At 43.8% G+C, this 25,655-nt stretch overlaps 1 protein-coding gene across 4 annotated transcripts; it reads right to left on the minus strand.

Annotated features, from left to right (window-relative positions):
* Positions 1-234: 234 nt before the first annotated feature.
* GLYR1 (glyoxylate reductase 1 homolog) lies at positions 235-25,035 on the minus strand. Of its 4 annotated transcripts, none has more exons than XM_032704291.1 (16): positions 24,930-25,035; positions 22,947-22,983; positions 21,728-21,807; positions 15,656-15,794; positions 14,854-15,096; positions 11,723-11,809; positions 10,809-10,865; positions 9,688-9,738; positions 9,486-9,559; positions 7,607-7,706; positions 6,325-6,435; positions 5,919-6,017; positions 4,823-4,985; positions 4,243-4,422; positions 3,629-3,753; positions 235-3,269 (listed from the first exon to the last, which is right to left on the minus strand). In XM_032704291.1, exons 1-16 carry the CDS (start codon positions 24,965-24,967, stop codon positions 3,195-3,197), a joined length of 1,659 nt encoding a protein of 552 aa, XP_032560182.1. In that variant the 5' UTR covers positions 24,968-25,035; the 3' UTR covers positions 235-3,194. The 4 variants fall into 4 exon arrangements, with proteins under 4 accessions (XP_032560182.1, XP_032560181.1, XP_032560184.1 ...); XM_032704290.1 differs by having other exon boundaries at positions 5,919-6,020; XM_032704293.1 differs by lacking the exon at positions 14,854-15,096 and having other exon boundaries at positions 5,919-6,020.
* Between the last annotated feature and the right edge of the window lie 620 nt (positions 25,036-25,655).

The following is a 25,655-nucleotide window of genomic DNA, read 5'->3' on the forward strand; positions in this document are numbered from 1 at the left end:
ATTTTCCACACATCCTATTCTGAATGACAAAGGTTAATTAAAAACAAGGCAAGAAAATAAAAATTCACAACCTTAATGAACTATAGGATCTATCATCGAGGAAAAAGGAAGTTGCTTTTCTTACAAGCTTTTCACAAGTGTCACATTTTCTCTTTAAAAAGGAGGGAGTCAGAAGAAAGCAAATTGCTAAAACAAATCCTCATAAAAAGAAACTTTACAGAATTGTCAACGATATTAAGACAACATTGACTAGCTAGTTTTATTAGAGCATCTCTCAATCCACTGCTTCCCCCACTCCCCTCCCCCAAATCTCAGGCCTAGGAAACAGATTGAGATCCATGTTCAGAGGCTACAGACATAAATACAAGAATCCGACTGAGACTGATAGCAATCTCAACTGGCATCTGGAACAGTCTGGTTTTCCCCATTTCCATCCCTCCTCCTCACTTCACAGCCACATCAGAGCTCTTGGTCTCCTTCTGCTCCTCCCTGGCACACCTGTGACTGTACAGCTGGCCAGGCAGCACCACAGCCACTCTACAGCCACTCTCACTGGACATCAGCCCAAAGCTGCAGTCAGACCTTCCCAGGACAAATTACAGTGTTGAATTAGTCCGTACCCACCACTCCCACAGAAATAATCATCTTCATTCTGGGAAATGCAGTATTTCTGGAAAACAAACCCTGCAGTAGTGAGCTGCCTAGGGATCGGTTCTTGGAATTCACTATGAAACACCTGTCACAGGACTTGAGAGCTCCTTTTGCATTCTCACTGTATCCAGAGGCACCACAAAGTAACAGAGAAGAAGATCTTCCATTACCTTTGCGCAGACCCATTCACCTTCACTCTGGCCCAAAAGGGCAGGGAACACATAGGGGATGCTGCTGCACTGGCTCGGCACAGTTCACTCTCAGTTGCACCTGAGACAGTACCTCCCTCTTCCTCCCCAAAATTTTCCACTCTAAAATCTGTAGTCTCATCTCCTACCTGCAAACCCACAATTTCCCCCAGATGCCCTCAATGCATAATCCGTTTGAGTGATTTCCTTCCTGTGGCATGTTTAACCAAGGACTTCAGGTGCTAAACAGCAGAGATGTGGATGGGGAAGCGCAGTGTGTCAAAGCAGGTCAATGGCTGGTTATCCTGGGCACATTTCTGTGCCTTTTAACATGGATACCTACATGCAGGACGGCAGCGGCACTGCCAAAGGAACACGGATGTACGACTAGCATCGCTCACACACACTGACCAACGGGCAGTGAGGTCTGACAGCTCTGTTGCCAGGTGTTCTCCAAAGGACATAAGTAATGCAGAACACAGCATGAGCCCAAAAAGAACAGAGATCACAGGAGGTGAAATACTCAAAGTAACATTTAGAGCATGAGGCATTAGATGTTGTGATTCAAAATGAGTATCTGATACTCTGTTTCTTAACAAGGTGCCCCTGAACCATATGCATACACTGCACAAAGCAGGATTGGGAAGAAATTCTAATCCAGGGGAAATTTCCTTACACAGCCATTAAGTTCCTAGGAATAAAAAAAAAAAAAAAAAGTGGGAGGGGCAGACCTTAGGGATTTAAAGGAACTCAGCCTAATTTGAATCTGTTCCTTTTCCTTTCAGAATCCCAGCCCAAGGAAGGAAGGAGATGTGCCACTGAGAAGTGATTTTGGCCAAAAGTTTCTCACTTGGCATTTTTCTAACTCTAAAATCTAAAATGCAAGAACACTTCTAAAAGGCTGAGAATTTAAAAAACAAACAAACAAACAAAAAAACCCAAAAAAACCCCCACCCTGCACATTTTGAGAGACAGGCATCCTTTGGACTCTTGGTTGCTCTGCTATCAACACTGAGAGCATCTCTGATCTCTAGCCTTGGCATCTGTGCAGTTTATGTCACCCATTTCTAAACTAAAGCTCAGCAGTGGTCTTTCCCTCCCTCCCCCATTTTAGTTACTGTTCTTTCTAGAAGTTGGTATCTGTCCACAAGCAAAGTCACAGTTTCAGGGAAAAGGCTCATGCTGTGCTACTTTGTACCCAGAGCAGGAACACTAAGAACATGTATGGAAAATCTGACATGTATAAAGATCACTAGTCAGTACACAAAAGTATCCCTATGAGGTAGGTAATCATCACCCACCTTTACAGATGGGCAATCAGGCTGAGAGATGTAACAACCATGCAAAGGCCAGAGACCGTGGAAAGGAGCTCAGGATTCTTAATCTCTTGGATCATTCTTCTCACCCCTTTCAGACTCATCACTCTGCTTATGACAGTGCTATAATCCAAGACACCTTTGTAATTAGGGACTACAAGGGTTAAAAAAAAAAGCAAGAAGTAGCAGAACATAAGCTAAGGCCAGGAACAAGTAAAATCTCTAGCCCAGTTTTCTATGCAAACACGTTGCTCTCCAATCTGTCTTGGATGGGCTGTGATTAGCCTTTTAGGAGGCTCATTGACACTGGCATTCTCCCATTTTCAGTACAGTTTGCGTTCCCTAAGCTATAGCTGTCTGTACAGGGGAAGACATGGATTCAATGTGTTGTCTTTAACAGTACAGGAATTCCTCCATCAAGGTGCTGGGGAGGTGGAAGTTTAAAAAGAATAGAATCATGACAGTGTTGCATGCAACCTCCATTACCTCCTGGAACTGCCCTTCTCCTCCACGGGAGGTGCTCTGTTCTCTAACAGTGCCAATTAACAGGAACGCTCCTCACCTTACTTGGGACCAAGGACTTGAGTGATATTCACAGGCAGATGGGGTGTTTGTCATCTGTCTCCTTGATGCAGAGAGTCCAACATACACATTATTTCACAGCAAAGGAGAAAAGGGGTTGTTAGAAACAGCATCTTGGACAAGCAAAAAAAAAAAAAAAGGAGGAAAATAAAAGCAGCCAAGCAGCGGGTTTCTGGGAGAGTTGCCTCAGAGCTTCTGAACAATCACCGCTGTTCCGTCCCATGACTGTCAGTGCATGGCATGGACTTTTCTAATTAGACTGCAACAATCCGAGCCCCCTCCTCCCCACCTCCTGCCACAGGGGAAGGCTCACTGCAGCAGCTGCCTTGGTGGCAGGTCTCAAAGTCTGTGTATAAAAGGAAATGGAAAGACAGAGATGGACTGGTCCAGAGTTAAAACCCAGTATCATAATAATATTAATCAATAATCATCGTATGAACAGTAAGAAGGGTGCAGCCTAATGGATGTAGGCCCTGTACACTGCAGACATGTCGTTGTCAGATTGGTCCAATGCTTTTGCTCGTTTATAGACCTAGAGAACAGAAATCAGAAAAGGATCAGAGCCTGCACTTAAGTGAAGCCTTTCCCCAGCAGAAAAATTCCCTTGTTGGCCACTGCAATCAGAGAACTGCACAGTATGTCAAGTAATCAGAGCAGTGCAGATCAGAATGATTCTGATCTGCAGGTCTTGTTGAGGCCATCTGTGTTTCCTGATGTGACATTCTAAGGGCTTCTACAATCAAAACAAATCCAATGTCACCCTAGTCAAAATATATTTCAATCACTGTTTCTTTGTATTAGAGATTATGTAATTCTTAGATTTGCATCTCTTGTGGACAAATTGCTCTGCTGAATAGATGAACACATGTCTGAACACTGGACAACTCTTACCTCGTTGGCAGCAGCTGCCATGGGAGTTGGGTGGTTGACAGAATCGCCCAGTGCAATAGCTAATCTAAGATCCTTTTGTATGTATTTCAGGTAGAAATCAGGTTTAAAGTTTCCTTGTAAGATATCTGTTGAGAGGAATGCATGCAAAAAGTAAGCATAACAAAAGTAAGCCAAGCCCATGTTGCGAAGGGCTGAAATTCAATACCCATCTCCTTTTCCCTTGCTGATCACTACTTTTAGCTCTCCTGTTTCTCTACTCTCTATCTACACTATGATGTCAATAGCGACATCATCTGGCTGCAGGAGATGATGTCACTATCACCCACTGACAAAGTGACCTCAGATTTCTAAGCAGTCTACCCTCCATTTCACCTGCTACCCTGCCCCAATGAAATCCTAACTCAAGCCCTAGGCAGTCCTAATTCATATTCTCAGTAGCCCTGGCTATGAAGGGGAAGGAATGGAACTCAGATCTGCATCTCCAAAATGCTTAAAATAACCATAATCCCAAGCTGATGAAGATGGGACACTTATTTCTCCCTTTCTGCCACTAGCTGAAATGTTGCTAGGTTGTAACAAATGCCCTGTAATAAAACAATATAAGAGAACTTTACTTTGGCACTTCTGGTCCAGGAAGATGCTGGCAAGTTGTCCCTGATTGAGGATATCCAGAAGGGTCTGCTGGGACTGGCCAGTCACTTGAGCCAAAGTCAGTCCTTCTGCTATTGTTGCCATGAAGCTGCCTTGGACCATGTTCACAATCAGCATCATCTTGGCAGCATTGCCTACCTCACCTGGGAGTGAAAAACATCATTGAGATTCCTCCAGAAGAGAAACAGCAGCCCTGCTCCCTCAGCCCACATAGCAGTAACACCACTAGATTCTTTGCATCAAGCGCTCAGCAGCTTCCTCTGAAAGATTTCAGAAAAAGTTCTCATTTTTCAAGCACTCAAAGGAATGGAGAAATCGTAACAAAGTATGATTTAAAACCAAAAGCATCACAGATCCTCTAAAGTGAGACAGTATTCAAAAAAGAAACCTTAGCCTGCAGGCTCTGAAACTGGCCAAGTTCCAGAGGAGCAGGCCAATTTCCCATATTGCCCAAGGAGACAAGAAACAAATCACATATCCGCCTCAGACCCCTTGCTGGAAGGAACTAAGAAACTGCTGTCAGGCCCTTTGTATTTCAATTACCTAGGAAAAAAGAGGTCTTCCCCATGGCTTGGAAACAGCTGCTGCAGTCCTCATATAAACCCCTGTCACCAGCTGCCAGGATCACAAGCATCCCATCATTAGAGAGTTGCTGGTTTCCTGAGACTGGCGCTTCCAGAAAGCGACCACCTCGGGACACTATCACCTGGAAAAGAGCATCTCTGTTTAGCTGTGCATGGACAGCAGCAGGAACATCACTTAGAACATTCCTGCCCCTGAGGACAGAATTTTAAAGCAGAACAAACAGCTCTAACGTATAACCAGGAGAGGAAAGCACTAACACGTGATGCACTGTATCCTACAAAGGGTACTTAAGACCAAAAGTTGCCCTCACACTCCAGCAAGACCTTCCTGCACCCATCACTGTTGTGCATGTTTTAAACAGCTGAACTGACATGCTTTAGCCATGGCACCCTGTACTGGCCAAGGGACCAGTGCTGAAGGTGTACATGTGGTGTGGGAGTATCAGAAGATTGACCGCTGGGGTATTTTCCCCCTTTACCCCAGAGAGGAAAGGCATTTGACAGATCTCTTCAGCCAGAGGTTTACTAATACGTATGATTTTTATTCTCCAAATTGATGCGACACACTACTGCATCACCAACACATCTGATACCACAGCAGAAGTAATCAGAACACTTCTACAGAAATCCTCTCTACGATAATAATATTTCTACAGAATGAAACGTGAGGGCATTCTTTCTTCCCAGAACATTTTAACTAAGGAGGTTATGCATTCTATCAATTTAACTACATTTATTAATCCAGACAGGGCTTTACCATCCAGTTGGCTACAGAATACCAATCTGGCTATAAATACCTCTTAAGAGATCAAAATTTGTCTGTCTGTTTACACTTGATGCCAGCTAACAGACCTGCCAAATCTACAGGTTTGCTGGTATCACCAGGGAACATCTCATCCAACTCTGTTTGCTGGTCAAGATTTGACACGTTATTTTGTCTAATTTGCCTGGAGCTTGAGAGTCTCCCAAAAGAAGCCCAACAGGTAATAAACTGCCTGAAGCAACACGAACTGCTTCTGAATCACAGGTGTTAAGAGGCTCAGTTCAGTGATTACCTGGGCCAGCTCTGTGACTGTGTCTGCATCCACGGTGGACATATCCACATAACACTTCCCCGGGCGAATCCCCTGCAACACTCCACTCGGACCAAGCACCAGCTGTGGAGAACAGAAGAGCGGTAAAGCAATAGGGTGTCTGCAGAGAAACCGCAATCCTGCAGGACAGGAGGCCAGGTGAGCCTGGCACTGCAGTGGCAGATCACCAGAGGGGAATCAGAACCTGTCCTCAAAGGGTTGGTTTTTAAAGAGTATGATTTTTGTTTGGACATTTATTTTTACACAGCTGCACTATTCAGCATCTACAATTACCCAGGCTGCTGTGGTTAGCAGGAATCAGAACTTGCATTCAGTGACTGCATCCCATAGTCTAACCAGCAGAGGTAAAATAAGAGCTAATCCTTACATCCTTTGCTGCTTTTGGATCTGAAACGCAGGCAAAGGTGATGTCACATGTGGAGACAACTTCAGCAGGGGTTCTTCCCAGCCGTGCACCCTCCTGGATGAACAAATCACACTGTAAAAGGCACAAATCCAAAGATAAGAAAAATTAAGTACAGAGCAAATGGGCTCTTTGCATTTTGCTGAAACAAACCCCACTGCTGGACACAACTCTGAAAGAGTCAGGCATGTTAATTACACAGTAACTTGGTCCTCTTCTCTTGCTTTGTCCACACACACCCACACACACCCACACACACCCACACACACCCACACACACCCACACACACCCACACACACCCACACACACCCACACACACCCGCAGAGTACTTTTCTGAAACCCCAGGTGAAGAACTTTGAAAGAAAACACTTAGGTGAAACGATAAGAATGTTGTGGGTTTGGGGAGAGAGATTAAGGAAAAAAATTGGAAAAAGAACAGAGAAAAAGGTGTTACTGGACACTAAGCAGGAATATGCACAGCTAAGACTGATGTGTTTCAGCAGCCTGCTGCTTCAAATCTTAGCTCATTCTTACCTTATCCCCTCATACCAGTCATGTTTTGCTATTAAAAAAAGATAAATCTTTTAAACCCTTTTAACTAAGTAACTACAGGGCCTGCTTCGATATTGCACAGCATCATTCGAGCACCGCATCTCCCCCAGATACCTACTTTTCCTCCTCCACTACAAAGAGTAACACTGTTGAGAACGTAAGTGCAATATAAGCTCCATCTTCGCTTTGAATGCCCCCATAAAACCCTTCTCATCCTGGTCTGCTGACACAGCAGGTTTCCAACAGAACCCTTGTTACTGCAAAAATGGATGTAGACAAAGCTGTGGTTGAGCAGCGCATCTTACCACACCTCTCCTGGGATAACTCCCCATACCTGGCCTTTTTGGCGTAACACTGGATATTCACATCAGCAGTATTTCCAGAGACATATTACATCCCAATGCTCAACTCATATACAAGGGTTTAATTTTCCTGACAACTCTCTGCTCTCATACAAAATGGCAGTGGGGTGGGACTGGTCATGTAAAGTGACCATACGAGAACAGCCCACAACTGCATCTGGTCACAAGTGCCCACCGACAAGCACCGAGGAAACAGGAACAGAACAAGGTAGCAAGTGCATCCTTGTGTTTCTTTGGCATCCTCTCCCAGGCACCACTGACAGATGACCTCAGGTCTCCCTAAGCTACAGGGGGAACTGCATGTTTAAGAAAGGTTCAGGCACATGCCTACCTTCTCAGCAGTCCGGTTCCAGACAGTGACAGTGTGACCCATCTTCAGCAAGTTGGAGACAATGCCACTTCCCATCAGGCCAAGGCCCAGAAATCCTATCCTGAGGGGTAGAGATAAACGTGAATGCAAGAGAAAGCAATAGGTGTTCATCTCTCATGGTGCTGAATATAATGAAGAGCAAACTCTGGAGCATCACCAGCAAAAAAAAAAAAATAATCCCCAAACATGTTCCAGTGCAGCCAAAGCTAGCATGGGCAGATACTGAGCTTTAAAATCAAGCTGGGATTTATTTTGCTTACCAAGCATCCCTAACAATTTCCTGGAGAAAGTCTTCACCCTAACTTCAGAAGATCACATAAATATTAAAAGGTTTGAGTGGTCTGGGCTCTTTTTGGTTTTTGGGGGGGCTTGGTTTGTGGCTTTTTGTTTATTTTATTAAAATTGCTGTTTATGTGCTTTCTGTTGCCAGCCATTGCCTCACTGAAGTTAAAGGGAACATTTAGAAATCAGCAGGTGCTTCTTTAATTAATTTTCTGATTTTAAAGTTGTCACACATACAATGCTTGTTTATATAACTGAATGATACATTACAATATTTATTTTAATAAAGCCCAGCAAGGACTACTGGGGTAAGCATCATGCACAGACCCAAGATCTAGTCCCTGTTTTATAGCTGTGATTTCAAACAGGAAGAAAGGAAGCATTAGGCCAGTGCAGGTCACAGTGAGTTCCATACAGCAGCTGCCTTCCCCTCCTCCTCCACCCCCAAGCTGGAAAGAGTTTTGCTCCCCTCATTCGAGAAAAAGACAATGTGCCAACAAGTTCCATCCTTACAGTCACCTGCAGCAGGAATTCCTTTGCAGATAGTTTATCCATCATGCAGCTTCCTGCAAAACCCACAGCTCTAGGAGAGATTTCAAAGCACTGAGCTACACGTCTGATGTAACTTCACAATGAAAGCTACGTGGCAATCCCCCAGTTACCTCAGCAGAATTAGCAGTTGCACTGTAGCTTTCACAAACCACCTTGTCCTTTCTCAGCTAGCCATGCTGCCTTTTCTTCAAGCAAACTAATTCAGACAGGGCAGAGAAAGTCACCACAGGCTCCCTATGCAGCCAAAACAAGGTCCACCTATTCTCAAGTCTCTAGACCAGCAGAGATACTCCTTTCCGAACCCACCTCTGAGCCACACTTTCCTGAGAGACTGTTTTACCTGAACAGCTTCATTGTTATTTTGGTTCCCCTGGAGTACAGGTGAGAACTGACATCCCATGAGAGCAGCCCCAACGGCAAACAGCAGGAGTGGCCTGAACTCAATTTGAACGGAGCGGAAGTTACAGAGTGAAACAGGAAGCTCAAGTTCGGCTTCTCTCACTCTATGAAGGAGAAAGGGGGTGTTTAAAAGAAACCAGAAAGCTCACGTGCTACACAGCAAAGGTCTTGTGATGGGAGAACACACCTCCCTCTTCCTCTTGTCTTCTGCATGCCCAAGAGAGCGATTAAACAACCCCAGTCAACTGCAAGGCACTACTGGTGACAGATCCCCTTTTATCTTCCTACCTCATGTAACACTCAGGAATACTGCTGCTAACGCCCTGCAGTGGGACCTTGTGCATAGGGCAACTGTAGAAACACCCCAAATTGCAGATGTATCCAGGACACAATTTATTCTGAGTATTGTACTGTACAGTCCCCTTTGTTTTCAGCTGCCTCCCTCCCCCTTGCCCCTAGATCAGAGTTTCATACAAGGACAGAGGAGATGTGTAGTTGGAGGGAAATGTCAGGTTTATTCATTCGCAGTGACCGGCTGGACAGCGGCTGCATGTGTGAGCTGTGAAGGAGAGAAAGGGAAATGGCTGAAGTGTGTTGAAGATCTTACTTTTTGTCTGTAGGCGTGATGCTGCCATTGACTGCTGTGCTGTCTGCTGCCTGGATGGAGGTGGATCCTGTCTCCTGGGGGAGTGGGGTGGGGTGGAAAGAGGGGGAAAAAAATAATAAAAAAAATAGAATGCACAGCTCTGGAGGAACTGCAAGGCCTCACGACAATAGGGAAAATCCATCAAAACCAAGATTTGCCTTACCTCTTCACAAACCTTCAGCTTCTTTGTGATGGCTTGATAGCAGACAGCTGGCTGTATAGAGAAGACAAAGCATTCAGGAGAAGGACAGTGCTGACTTGCTCTGCTGAGCAAACAGACCATATCCTTGTTCCATAGGAACAGGTAGCCCACCCACCCACCACCATCTGCAAAGCAAGACAACTCTGGGGCTTCCCTGAAGGCGAAAAAATAAAACCAAAACCCTATTGCAACATATTAGGTCATCCTTTCCCACCCTGCCCCAGCAATTCAGCCTGTCTTCTAACAGAGGTCCTGCAAACTCCCTTCTGTCTGTAGGTCCTATGACAGGCTGCTCTGGAGACCCCAAAATGCAGGGCATCCCTGCTCCCACATTCGGCTCTCTGAATACTGTCATGGAGCAACCTCACATCTACACTCACCATGTCTCTGCAGCAGTGGAAGTAAAACCTTCTGGTTAACATGAGAAGGCACGTGGCTTTCTACAAACAAAGGCTGCTCCTCCCCATGCTGCTTACTGTGAGCTTGTCTAGATTAAAACTGTTAGCAGCTCTTAAGCCTTCTAGCTCTGCCCAGATCCTCAGCGAGATATAAATCCTTTTACATTAAATTGATCTTTCCTTTTCCTCCTGATGTTCACTGCTGAATATAAAATCCTGCAAGGCTTCTGACTCTTGGGAGATAAATTTGCTATATCTTACAAAGAGTTTTTCTAGTTCTGGAAATTCTCCTTCAACATTCAGTGAGTTGACAAGCCCATCCAGATGAGGAAACTGACAGGACAGCCATCAAAAACAATCAAACAGCAGGATTCTCAAACAGAAAAACAGTTTTTCCTGCCCACCAATCTTCATTCTACAGACTTTATTACAATAGATCTGTCAAAACCTAGTGCTCCATGATCTTTAATTACTTAAAACTATTCACTGTACTCAATGCTAAACCACTCTAAACCTTAAGGCTGGAAAGTAATTGAACTACAAGATTGCAATCTAATTGCCACTAGCCCTCAAAAAACAGAATTCTGGAGCTCTTTACGCATACTCCTTGTACTCAGCCCCAGCAAAGGGCAGGATGCCAAGCTAGACAGACCAGGAGCATGATCCTGTCTGTCAAATCCTCACCTTCTCTGTCTGGCTCAGCAGGAAGTGATGAAAGTGTGGATCACTGTCCTTCGCGGGCTACAAAGAGAGCAAGTACAGCCTCAGAAGCATTCGCAGAAAGTCACTGAGCAACAACAGCACAATTCCCTTGCTCTCCCAAGCTGCATGAGAACAATAGCTTAAGGTGGAAAATATAAAATGTATCAACTGTCTGAAGCAGCCTGTTTCAATTAAGCAGTTTACACTGTGTTTCATTCTCAAAACCCAAGCCATTCAAACCAAATTCCTCATTTTTGGACATCTGCAGGAAAACCAGAGAAGCATATGAGCAGGAGTAATATGGGAGGAAGAAAATTCATATCCTGCTTCTTCCCCTCCTAGGGGAATGAAAACATTTATTTTCCAGTTTTCAAGGAACTCCTTAGAACAGCAGTCTGGGAACTGGCTGGAGGTTACACACAGCAATGCCACATGCCAGGCAAACCCTACTAACAGCAACGAGGAGTGCAGGCCCAGGTACTTCACCTCTCCAGTGAGCATCGTATACAGTAGCCTGGAGTCAGGCTGCTCTTACTCTGCTTTGCTGATCACTTATTTATGCGCAAAACTGACAGGTTTTCAAAGCTGCTTATGAAGAAAATCAAATGAAACCACCCCATATGAGAGTACCAAGTCAGGGAGACACTATCCACATTACCTCCAATTTTGGGAATTCAGTCCAAGAAATAGTTTTGAAACAAGAAGTGCAAAAATGAGTACAGCAAGTTAAGTGTGAATCCCAGCATACTTCTGAACTGCCTGGGATATTGTCCAGCTATGTTCTGTGCAGAATGTTTTGACACAAGGAAGATAAGATCTTGCTGTTTTACAGCCACACACAAGGCTCTGAGAACCAAACTTGGTTCCTAGATCTTCTGTGTTGTAAAGCTTCTCACCTCACTGACACTTGGTGGCCATTTAAATCCAGCTACTGTTCCAGTCATCACTCTCTTCACTGTACTTGATTCTGGAATTGTGAGGTCCTGAGGAGACAGAAGGAGGATTAGAAAGAGATTACAACCTGGCTCAGGGGCTGGCCACAGCACGTTGATCATACGAGCACACATACAGAGTTCTGAAAGCACTACCAACGCCTTCCATTTCACGGGCCTTCCCATAAGTGTTCATTGTATTGTCAACACAGGCGAGGTGAGGAAAATACGAACTGCCAATGAAGGAATTCAACACAGTTATGGCTTCTGGAGAGTCCATTCTTCATACCTAAGAGGAATCATTGCACTTGTGCGCTCATGCAATGAGCGGAGAAGCAAACGAACACACTTGATCCAGTATTTTCCTCTGGTGGAATGCAAAAAGCTTAACAAATGGGTGAAGAACATCATTACAAGTAGAAGTCTAAACTCTTCTAATCCTGCCCTGTCACAAAAGAATAGCCTACCTGTTATCAGGAGAACCTTCAAAGTAAAAGGCCGACAGCCACATGTGCTTAAGCCTGCAGAATCTGTGAAACAAACTGTATGTGGGCTGTCCCATCCACTCAACCGGCCCTGGTTTGTAGTTCATGATAGTACTTAACACATTGAGGCTTTCACTGTTGAGCAGATTAAATGTTATCTTTTATTTCCCCAAGACATACAGGGTGAAATAGGTCACAGACATGTACTACAGACACACAGGTCTTTATGTTACATGAAGAGAATGTGCAGGACTCCTGCACAGTATGTGCTGTCTTCCTGAAATGAGGGTGCAGAAATGGAATCCCATTATCTCCCCTCCAAAATTACTTCCTGAAAATGCAAAATATACCTTAATGTCCACACAGAAGCACAAGAGAAGAGCACTGTTTGTAAAAAAAGGTCAGAGTAAGACTCCTGGAGGTAATCCAGATCGATGCGACTGTCCAAGTGTTAGCAAGGACAACGCAGACATCAGACTACAAACTTAAAAGTGTCTAGGCAGAGTCCTGCATACTAAAATTCTCTTAGACAGCACACTGCTGTTTCAATTGGTAAAGCAATTGAATGCCTTGATGCCTAAGAAGTTCTGTTGGTCCTTTGAAAATATTCATATAAGCTTAAAAATAAGAGTATGTGGATGATCATCTATGGCTACAGAGTCTTTCTAGATAGAGCACACCTGGGCAACAACTAGATTCTTGAATTTTATGCATCCTTATTGCTTGGAAAGCCAGAATTTGGACTGTGACAGGGGAAAAAAAAAAAAAACAACTAAACAAATCCCAGCACTGTATTAATTCAGGACAACGACATTAATGTTTTCTACCCTAAGGGTAAAGAACGTGGGGAACTTATGAGAACCAGGCAAGAAGACAAGATTTTAAAATTTTAAAATTGTCATAGGCTGAAAAGCAGTATTAAGGTAGCACTGTTATATTTTCATGGCAATTTCTTTAATTGTCACTTCCCAGAAGCTATAAGGCTTACTTTCCTACCTTACCCTGCTTATTTTCCCTGTCTGTGGCCAGGCACTTATCACACAGCTGGCCACCCCTTTGTGGTAAGTTTAAAACCTCTCCACTGCCATGTGCCAGTAAAATAATGCCTACTACAACTCACTCAAAGCACTCCGAAGGCCTGAGGTAGCTAACACAGTAAAACCTAGGCATACAATGTGTCAGAATTCTCCCAGCCATTAGTTTTGATAGATTTTGGAATGAAGCTAGCTCAAAGACACAGCAGCACTTTGCAAGTGAAAAAAAAGGCCCTGTGGCTTATAGTAACAGAATTATGTGGAGACACAACATGCTTATAGGAAGACACTTAGAAAAGTTAAAGTTATGTCGCCAGTGAAGCATTTTTCTGGATCAGTCAAGTCACAAGTTCAGTAATTATTAGTCAGAATTCACATATATGCATCCATTCCTCCTTTCCTCCAACTCCCCTCAGAAGTAGAAACTGATGGGCTCTGCTGTGCAGTCTGATTTCACAGACGCTGGCTCTAAAAAAGAGCCAGTATTTCCTTCAACTCCTTAGGAGTTGGACTAGATGATCCTTGTGTATCCCTTCCAAATCAGGATATACTGTGACTCTATTCTATGATTCCTTCACAGCTAACATCTGAGATGATCAGCTTCATTTTATCACATCAAGAAAGAGTTTGCTGTTCAATCAGCAAAGGCCAATCCATTCATAGTTCTGGAGAGCCAAGACCACAATCCTGACTTGCATCCTGACGTGCACCGAAAGCAAAGACTGTGAAGCACAATGTGATCCCTCTGAAGCACAGGTGAGCAAGCAGGCTGCTGCATGGTGTATCAGCTGAAGTCTCCCAGTCATCTTCAGGTGTAGTCTCTGATGGACCATATGCCTCGTAATAATCCACCAAAATAAATATCCATTTGGAAAAGGAAGATCTAGACCATAACCACGAGTTCCACAAAAAAAAAAGGCTAGAACTCTAGATGAGGGTAGACAAAGTATTGGTTGCTATCACTGCTGGTACAACATCCAGAAGTATCATGGAAGTAATGGGGATAAAATAATAATGCTCCAAGGTCAGACTTTTATAATGGAGGATGGAAACATACCCTGTAGCACAGAAGCTGAAATGAATACATTTAATTCTTCTGGTGGATTTCCCAGGCTACAGGTTTCTTCTTTAAGCTCTACCCCCTAAGAATACTTCAGCCTCTGTAAGTCCTGAGGGTGAAATGGACCGACTACTAATCACCTGATCACAGGAAGCAGATGAGATGGGAGAAGTCAAGAATCAGATGAAGACCCATATCTCTTCACTAATCCTTACCACACAAACTGAACTCGAAGAATGGCAAGATGAAAAGTCTCATGATACAGCTTTCAAGGCCCTCTCAAAGAGCCACTCACAGTAACTAATGGGTAAAAATCACAGGAAGAATGAACAATGTGCTTGCCAAAGGTTTCAGGCAGTCAAATGATCTAGGAGGAGCAATATGGAACAGCTTAAAAAAAAAAAAAAGAGGGATACTGAACTGACTCTTCCGGCTGGCCTGTTAGTCAAGGTGCCAGTCAGCCCTCAAGTCCAGCTGCCAAGTCCACAGGCACTGGCGGACATGCACAACACAAACCTTCTCATCCTTGGGCGGACGCCCCCGCTTTCGGGGGCTCTGATCCTGGGCTCTTTTCAAGGGTGACTTTGATCCTCTCTCTGATGAGACAGAAGAGACCCTCTTTTTTCCTTCCCCTGTGCCCTTCTTCACCTTTCCTTCAGACAAACTGGCCTTGCGTTTCTCTTCACCAGCGGATTGCTTGCCTCTTTCTTCACTGGAATTACGCCGATTCTTCTCTTCAGTGGAGTTATGGGAAGACGCCTGAGAGATTACAGAATAGAAGATGGTAAGGAAAGAAGAGAAGAGATGGAATGATTTTCATGCAAAACCAAGGATGTGAAGGACCCTGTGCTGATTACTATCAAGCAAAACAACAGCACAGTAACTCGAAAACTAGATCTCTCTTAGTCCTTTGGAATCAGTGAGTGAAGTTCCTGGTTAGTTCTCCTGCAAAAAACACACCAGTTTAAGCAAGTACTGGCCACCTGTAGACTTACTGGCAGTGTGTGCACTTCCAACATACTGAAAACAAGATTAGTAGATATTAAATTCTATTCCAAGACTTAAGACTGATTTACCACAAGCAAATCAATTAGCCACTTCAGTTTCTCCAGCAGTTTAACAAAACATTTTTCCCCACCAAACAAGATTAAATGGGGAAGAAGAGAGGATAAGAAATAAACCCGAAAACCAAAGGAAGGAAAACAAAACCACTCTCAACTTGCCAGAGGCAACAAACTCCTTTCACATAAAAACGCATCTAACCATTGTTCATGCCAAGACCTACTTTGATGCATACAGTGAAAAAGAACCCACTCACCTGGTCCTTGCCTTTGGTTTTTCTAAGAAACTCCTCTACAGCATCCACAGCTTGCTGGAAGCGCTTACCCTTGTTAATCTTGATCATTTCCTCTTTGTGAGCGTGATAAGGCTTCAGCTGTTCCACTTTGATCCAAGCACTTGAAACAAAAAAAGAATTTAGTTATATTCTCCAAACAGCAGCTTTCACAATCATCCCACTTTCAGAAACACATAGATACACTTTTTTTCCCCAGAACCACTGATGACAGCAGCCCAAACTCGCTTGCTATCTTACAACCTCAGAGGTTGCTATTTCTGCATTCACTGAGAACTTTCTTCTGGCACTTTAACTTTGTTTCTTTTTAAGTTTTATCTCCTCTCATTCTAGCCGTGCCCCACTCTAAACATCAGTCATATTCTCTATCAGCAAGACAACTTTTGGATGTGATCACAGGCTGTCTTTAGAACAATGGTAGCCCAGTGACTGCTCTTGTTTCACCAAGAGGAACACCCACACTCCCACACCTCCATGTGAAGTAGCCATGAATAACATGAATCTGCTCCAGGGGTTGTTGAAAGCAAAGTCTACATAACAATTCTCAGTCATCAATCCCTGGCTAAAATATACTGTGCACGAAAGTGTCTAAAAAAGTGTAGGAAAAAATCCCTCAAAATTCTGCATCTCACAATAGGGCTGACCACAAACAAAATGAGTTGCAAAAGCCACATCTCATCGCTGAACATATCTCTGATGTACCCTGATACTCTGCATGAAAGCAACGTTCCCTGTTTCCACTCCTGCTAAATACAAATTCTTGACGTTTACCAAATGGTTAAGTTGCCAAGTACAGGGTGACAACTCCACTTTCCTTTAGGTAAACAAGCACTTCGACCACTCTTTCACTTCAGCTTAGGGGAATGTCTTTGCTTCCCTTGATGCCTGAATCCCTTATGACTTTCAGAGATTAAATCAACCTTTCTCCCTCTCCAGATTCAAGCCCAGGCTTATCAGCCACACTGTTACAAAGCTATTTCCATCCTACCGAAAACAGAACTGTTTAAGTTTTAAAAACCTTTTCCTGAGCTAGGATGGCCATCGCAGCTTCTTAGCACACAGCAAAAATGGGGCAATCAGATTTTCTCTCATCCCCAGACATCCCTACGTTACATTGACTAGCCACAATTACAGGTTTTAAGTATTCTCCAGTGCAGTCCTGCTCCTGCTAGAAGTGAAGTGAATTAATAGCTGCTGTTTCAGACACTGTAAGCACCATGTCATACAGTTAAAGCAAACATGAAGGTGAAAATGGTAAATAATAATAACAGTAATATTTTGCATTAGCCACCGTTTGTAGTCAGGAATCAACTTGCTTAAAGTAAACAAAATTTTTGGGTCTCATTTGCAGAGAGGAGACCTCCTACTAGAACTGACCAGAAAATGCCAGCACTCTTTCCACAGAACCCAGTTTTCCTGCATGCAAAGCTGAATCCTTTCACTCACTTTACATCGTCTTCATAAGAACTGACATAATGTAATACAAGTCAAATCATTCCATTCCAGACTAGAGCCGGCATCCAGCAGCTACTCAGGGAATCCCTCCCAGCTGCCCAGACATCACTGTGAAAGACAATTTAAAATTCCCTCCCACTGTAAAGCCTGCCTCTGTGACACACAGGGACAAACACCCCCAGATACCACACAGCATCAGCTCATGAGAAGCCTTTCATTATGTATATAAAGGAAACAAAATTCTGGAGCACATTATAAAAAAAAACATGTTAAATGTTGCTGCAAGATTAAATGTCTAAACAAAACTAACTTCTTTCTTTCAAGGCATTCTCTTAGGTTTCTGCTCATCCTATCCCTCCTCACTGCACATGTTCACTGGCTTCCTTTCTCGTTCCTTTTCCTTTTGATCTGGAGAAAACCTGAAGCGCAAAGCTTTTTGGTTCCAGTCTTTGAAGGTGCATTTTGGTACTTGTGATCCACCAGGACAAAGAATTAGAAAGCTCAAACTAGTAAGTGAAAAACAATCTTAAATCTTGCCTCAATTAAAAATAAATTAAAAAAAAAAAAAAATCAGTCTTTTCCTTTCCAGTTTATTCTTTGTGCATCACCTACCTGGACAATCTCCTATAGGAGATGAATGTGTCTTTGGACATCAGATATCCATAAAGCAATTACATGCAGTGTTTCAAACACCTGAAAACAAAAGAACTTTCCACCAAACAAAATCATTCATGTTTCTACACAAGATCTCAGTACCCTCAAGGCCAATGAAGGCCAATATTTAGATAAGAGACCTCAAGGATACTACACATAAAAGGAGCTACTATTTCTCTCCTGACTCAGCAATGAATCAATATCTGAGAAAAACATTAGTGACATCTCTGAAGATGTCATATTTAAGATGAAATTGTGTTCAAACCACTGCACAGTCACCAGGTATCTGTACAGAATGGGCTACATGGAAAGTGAAAAGATCTAATGAAAATACCCATTAGCAATGGGTTTCTCTATTCATTTCTCCACGCTGTTCCTCATCCTCTCCAAAATATCACTCTTACAAAAACACTACACATGTAAATATGAACAAAATCAAGACTTAGAATAAGAAGAGGCAAGTATGACTGTGACCTGGAGCTGCACAGAAACAGTGATACAGAGATATCGGCACAGACACGGAGACATTAAAAACCTCATCGTTCCAGCCACTCTCTTCCTGTCTAAAGATACCAACTCCTAATGATAAACTGGAGAAATGAGATGGAGGAATATCCACCAATACTCCCTTTCTGCAAATCTTATAGTTAGGGCTGGAAAACAGTGGCACCGTATCTCCAAATTTCTATTACTTACAACAGTCCGGGGAAAAATTCATCACTTTAGACTGAAATGCCCACACTAAATGCTAACACAACCAGTTCTGAAAGTCAAAAGAAAATTGCTTGATTATTTACAAGCCCAGTGTGTGAGCACACAAGACGAATTAAGATTGGTTTCCTTCTGTTAAAAGAAAATGTCCCAACCTTCATCAGTAAAATAATTCAAATAACTGAACTCTGGAATTTTATATGTAAACTTCTAGGGAAAAAAAACCCACAAAAATGACTAAATAAGAATAAAAGAGAGGCTACTTAGCAGAAGAAAACAAGAAGGAGGGCAATACTGAAAGAAATTAAGTATTATATTTTTCAAATTTGTGCAATAAAATACCTCCTCGGTAAGGGGCGGAAGAGTTTTGACTACAGTGATTTCCAGCCATGGCACTGTGCCTGCAGAGATGCCTAACAATGTTCCAGCTGGCTCTGCTATAGCAACACAGAGCTCAACATGGGATAATGTGCCTCCCTGACAAACACCAGGAACACGAGCTCACCCCCTCCATCAGCTTCAGACTATCCCTGGGACTCCTCAGGCTGACAAGGCATATGGCCAACTTTAAGCAAGTGTTTCCTGATGTCAGGACCTGAAAGAACATTTTAGAAAGACTACATCCTGAAATTTCTCTCTCCTTGAAAACCAGGGAGAAGAGTGGCAGAAGAAAAGGGTAGGTGTTCGCATCCCAAGAGGATATGGAGGATGGGAAGGCAACGAGTGCTGTGCTAAAATCACTGCGCTTGATGGAAAAAGGCTGCGGATCACTACACTTATCTTGGATTGCAAGCTTCCTCCATTTTTGTCTTGATATATTAAGTCAGGAAGTGCCCCTTGACCCCACCACATTTAGTTTCGCACTGATGCTTCAAAAAGGTTGTGAGTTGGGGTGCTCCAACTTCCTGTTAAGACTTTGATATACGGACTTGCAAGTCCATTTGGCTGTAAGGGAATATATAAAGAGGGAGGAGGGTGGGAAGGGGAAGAGACGCTCAGAAAAACAACTCCAAGGGAGACTAGAAATATCTCTTTACCAGTTTGGAGCACAAAGTAATAAAGAGACATTACATGACTGTGTGCATCACAATTAAGGCAATTGCTTAGATCCAGACATGGATATTACATCACTGCTATGAATTTTGAGGTGGCTTTCACTGTGGTAAAGCACATGTGTATTTACTTCAGTTTAATCACAAGGAAAATCTGCTTCCATGGGTAGAGAACCCTTACCTTCCAGAAAAACTTTACTTTGAAAGTCACAGAAGCAACTAACACCACCAACATAACAAGCATATGGAGCACAGAGCTCAGCAGAAAATTTATCAATAGCCAGGACTTGGAGCACAGTCTGAATGCACTCATGCTCTCACTTGTGTGTCTTGGGCCAAAACTACTCACAGCCTTCCAGTTAATCTGCTCTCCTAAGTCACTGAAGCACTGCACTGGGCCAGTACATCCCAAATATTCTATTTGCAGGAGAAGGAAAACGCATTTCCTCTATGCTGTATCCTAAACTAGCAAGAATGTCACAAATAACCAAAACCGGTACACTACACAAAAACCACTACCAAACTCATCAGTATGTTTTTATTCACCCCTCTGCTCTGCTCACACACATGCACCCCCATTTTTACTTCCAAACAGCTCACATTTTAAGCAAAATCATTTAAATTTCTCCTGATTTGGTTTGTTGATTATATTCAAACATGAAGACTTTCTCAAGCAGCACACTGGTTAGAACGCTACAGTTCTAACCAGCACAGCCTTTTGAAGTTCCAAGTCAGGACAGAAAAGGCACAGAAGCTTCTCTCTCTTCTGTCTATCGACATTATTTTAAAAGAAAAGGGGAGGCATTTATTTCTATTTAATTTTCAGGTAGAGTATACCAGTCAAAGTAAGCAAATTTCTAATTCATGATTATCTAGCAGGAAATGATTAAATTTCACAAGCTGGAGATGGGGGGAGGGGGTGACACTACAACAACCACACTACCTTACCGTGCCAGATGACTGGATTTGCCCCAGCCAGAGCTCTAGAATCCTGTAATAAATCCTGATTATTTTGCAGCTCTGAACTCTTCATTTGCAATCGCGTTGTCAGTCTCAGCTACAGTACCCCAGACATTTGACCACTTTTCCCAAACTTGTCTTAATACAAAAAAAAAAAATAAATCTGTATTTGATTCAATAATGTGAAATACAAGAATCAAGAACAATCAGGACAGAAACAGTCTACCTCCTCAGCTTTCAGAACTTACTAGCTCAACCAACCATGTTTAATAACATCACCAAAAAACCTTCTCTGCCCTCAAATCAACTTTCACCTGCCTCAAGTAACTAGAGATCCAAAAGTTCCCTTTTGCATGCAGCATTCACTTCTACTCCATCCAGTTTAGACCTCAGTTCTTAATGGAAAAATATTTTAAAGTATGAAGCAAAAATAATCTAGTGGTCAAAAATAATTTCCTTAAAAACATTCATTAAATTGTCTCAGTTCTTGTTACCTTTCTTTCCAAAAAGTAAAGGGTTCTCTAGTCTTCCATAGATATTTGCAATTTCCTTCTTTATTGCATGACTTAATGTGAAATAGCAGAAAATAAAGAGGAAAACTGAAAAATTAGCAAAATAATTTTCAGTTTCAGGCTTTTTTTTTGTTGTTTTTTTCTCCCTAGTTTGCAATTATTTAAGACAACTACGATTTTGTACACATTTGAACTCAATAAACTCTGCCTTGCAAAAAGGAAGTCTACAACAGTTTTGGCTTTCCTGTACTGTAAAGACTTCCCCAAGAACAGCAAGAATGTTTTCGGTTACCAGGTAGGACAGTATATTCTTTCACAAATGGCAATTATACAGTTAATTTTATTCCTCTGGCAGAAAAAAAAAAGCATACTTGGACCTGTACCTTTCTCATACATGGTTACATGCTAAAATCTAACCTAGTCACATCACATTTACTCCTCTAAAAATGGCAAGCTACCAAGGACTTGCCCTCACAGCAGCAACTCAAATCCTAACCTGACTATGTAAGTCTTTTCAGTCTTCATACACCCCCATGAGCAGCTGTAGCATGCAATAATAGTCGAATGTTTTTTTCTGTGTGGTTCAAAGATAATCCTTTAAGAAGCTACATTGCACTGTGTTAATAAATAGTTCTTCCACAAAAGATCCACTTAATAGTGTTTTCCCCTGATGAAAACAAGCAGGTACATACTGATCTTCTGTTCCAAAAAACTTCACAAAGAAGCACTTTTTTCCACGAGGTTTCTTCAGATCTTTAGGTGGATTAACAATCTGAAGGTGATTAGAAGTGAAAGTTAAAAAGCACATAATGATAGATTTATACTCTGTGATTTTACTGTCCTGTCTTACAGCTATTGCAGATTTTTTTTTTTTAATCTGACTAGGAAGAGAACTGGAATCTGCTATAAGTTTTTCAAGTAAATATGTAACTCAAGTATTTCCTTGGACATGGGAATGCTGCAGCAGAGTGAAAGAGTACCCAAACTGCATTCCGAGTGGGGTTTTCTACTCCCCAGCCCCAACAGATAAGCTGGCCACCTTTTGTAAAATTAAAGACAAAGGCACGAATAAAAGTCTGCTCCACTCGCGTAACCTTTGAAATTTAAATTTAAACTTTGTCTTTACTCCCAGAATACATTGCTTATCAAGTTTAAAATATTAGTAAGGAGAAAAGCTGTCATTCAGTTACACAAGTGACACCTGTAGAGGAATCTGGTGTTAACTTGATCCAGTAACCAAACTTTTATGATTGTCAGCCAAATTGACAAGCTTTTTCCCAGACTCATGCTGTTACCTCAGCATGCTTAGCCCTCACACTGACACCAAAAATGTAAGAAAGTTCTTTCAGAGAAGTAGAAATAATAGAAATGGCACATAAAATTCAATTATTTTTAATCTTTCACCAGAAAAAAACCCAGCTTAACCAAAAGAGAAAGTTTAACTACTCACTACCCCCAGAATTAGTACTCAAAAATCATAGCTCTAACAGTACCTTGAGAAGTCAGACTCCTAATTTCTATTATTAAGCACAGTATAGTTAACCAACTTACTATGGAAGGAAAAAAAACCTTTCTGTCTTACAGAAAGTGACAGGGATTAAATAACTAAATCTGGGAAACACAATCAGTTCCAGAGCTCCAGAGCTGGCTCTCTCGCTTTTTATTCCATCTGAATTACCAGCTGTTAGTGACGGGCTGAACTTCTAGATCAAATAAAGCCTGGTTCAAAGTTTAGATTTGTGGGGTGTGTGATTAAAAAAAAACAAATAAATAAGAAAACCAGCATTAATCAACAACTGAAATGCCTTCAGGCAAAGCTTTCCCTACACAGAAGGAAAATGCAAAAGCAAACAAACAAATAAAAAAACACCAAAAACTAAGAAAGCAACAATAAAAGCAAACAAACCTCACCTTTCCTGGCCATGGAGGATAACGACCCAGCTTCCCCCTAGATAAAAAAGAAAGTATTAGGCACTAGAACTAGACAAAAAACCTATTCCAGTATCTGCCTTTTCACATTATCTCATACTTTATATATTAGGAGAGTTACAACTTGCAGTCAAAACCTTCTGTGCAAGGCAGGACACAAGACTGACATGTGCACCTAATGCAGGCTCTGAACAGTCTGACCTCGCTGCACTGTCAGAACTGAAGAGAAGAGCAGCAGCACAGCTGCTGCCTGCAACACACAAGAGTAACAGGAACTGTAGCACTCTAAGAGTGGAGATTCCTTCACAAGGAGCTGGATAAAAGCACTGATGCATGCAATCAGAGTAAAGTTCAGGTTGGGAATCTGTCCAGAGCAGTCTGTGAGCAGAGCAGCTGTCGACTCCCAGCTCAGAGAGCTGAGGTTCTGCGTTCTCACAGGATTCTCCCACCACGTGTTCCACTACCACCACAGTGACACGTGCTAAAGATATGAAGAGCCATTAAAAAAAGGCACAAAATTTTCCTTCCTACATTTGCAAAGGTCTCCATTACGAAAACTAGACAATACTAGAAATACTTACAGAGAAGGAAGATACATCAGTCTTAGCGCTTAGCATGGCAGCTTTATCCTCATTTCACCCTTGTCACTAACTCGAGCTGCAGTGCTCACAAAACCTCGTCAGTCATTGTCTTGCAAGAGACTGGCAAAGAACCTGTGGGGCCCTGACACAAAACCTCTCAGACAGTGGCACAGCAGCCCCTCAAGATGGACTCAGCAACCACAGGCAGGGAGGAACGCTGCCAGGAACTGTGATCATGTCTCACACACGCTTGTACCAAATGAGACATCCAGCAAACCCTTTCTGCTTCTGTTGTCTGATTGTTAAAGTTCCCTGTGACAGCTCCAGGGACAGCACCTGCCTGGGCTGCCATGTACAAAACTAAAGCAGGATAGTCTGCATTCCAACACTGACAGCAGTCACTCCCCAAATTCTCATCTGAAAAAAGGAGATTTGCTAAAAGTAAGCAATCTTTACTTACTTTGCCATATAAATTAGACAACTTCCAACACTGCCAATTTTTCAGATGAGAAGCTGCAGTTGTCACAGCCTGGAGCAGGCGCTTCTTTTTATCTGGGATACAAATACAGATGCGTGCACTTGTGTGTTGGGAATTAACTACTTCTTGGAGCCCTGGCAGGACAACCTGGCCCATTCAGCACAGCAGAGCCACTTAATCATGGAATGCTCTCAGGTCTCCCAACCAGGAAACAAAAAGATCACAGATCTGACTGTCTGAGGGTAAGATCGGAGTGAAGAGGGGAAATGGCTTCCGGGGGCTCCCACGGGGACACCCCAATCTACAAAGAAACCCTGTTTTCCAGGATATTGTTGTGTTGGTTCATTAAAGCACTGCCAAGAAACGGTATCATTGCTCTCCCGAAACACCTCCTGACTAACCCCTGTTCCTTCTCGCCTCCCTTGGGAGGTGAGCCCGTGCTTCCGACCGAGCCTCGCAGCGCTCGCCCCTCCGTTCCGCTCCCCTCACCCCTCTATCCTACACAGCTTCCTTCCTCCATGCGACGCCCCCGGCAGCCTTCGGCGCCGGCCCACCCCAGTCCTGTGTTCCCGGGCCGCCTCCCGCCGCCCCCCTCACACCGCCCGCGGGACGGCGCCGGCAACACCCGGGGCCCCGCAGCGGCCCCACCGCTCTGCCCTGCCCAGCCCCGCCCTGTCCGCAGCCGCTCCCCGGAGTCCCCCGCGGCGCCGGGCTGACGGCGCCCGGCGCGCCCGGCCCGACCCAGCTCCGGCCGCGCCGCTCTCCGGGCCGGGCACAGCCCCGCCGCCGCCCCGCCTGTGTCTCCTCCTCCGCCGCCGCAGCCGCAGCCTCATTCCGCGAGAGGCGCTCATCCCGCCACGCTCCGGCGCTCGCCCACGGGCCCGCCCGGGGCGCGCCGCCACTCACCACACCAGGTCTCCGAGCCTCAGACTCACGGCCGCCATCTTACCGACACCGCCGGGCCGCGCGGGTGCTGCCGGGACCGGGGGCCGCGCCCATGGGGCGGGGCCGTCACGTGGGCGGGCGGGCCGTCACGTGGGAGGGCGAGCTGTCACGTGGGCTGGCGGGCTGTCAGTGGCGGCCCCTCCCCAGCGTGACGGCGGCGGCATCGCCCACTGCTGGGCGGGGCGAGGCCTAACTCAGCTCCTCCCTAGGGCGGGGCCTAATTTGGCTCCTCCCAGGAGGCGGAGCTTACCCCGCCTCTTCCCTCCTCCGTCGGCCCAGAGCCCGGAGTGCGGCGCGGGAACTAACGTTACCGATCCGGATCCCGATCCCGATCCCGAAAAGCGGCAGAAACAAACTTCTTAACACCGATTCGTAGATGTTGAAATGGGCATTCTTCTTTATTCAGCGCACTGGACGTTCGGAGGATAGCCCCTCTAATCGAACGCGCCAAATGGCAGATGGACAGGACTTTTTATTACACGCACTGTTTGCATATTCATTAGATATTCTCGCTTGCTTAATACGTATTTATTAGTTTGCTTTACATGGTCCCACCCCTATTGGAAGTCCTCCTTTGGTCTTTCCGGGTCGTCTTCGTCATCTTGACCCCGGTTCTTGAGCAGGCACAGCGTCGTTGTGCTTTGCCAGCAAATGCTGTAACGTTTGTTCTTTATTTTATCTGGGTAC

Source organism: Chiroxiphia lanceolata, chromosome 16 (assembly GCF_009829145.1).
Source record: "Chiroxiphia lanceolata isolate bChiLan1 chromosome 16, bChiLan1.pri, whole genome shotgun sequence".
NCBI lineage: Eukaryota > Metazoa > Chordata > Aves > Passeriformes > Pipridae > Chiroxiphia > Chiroxiphia lanceolata.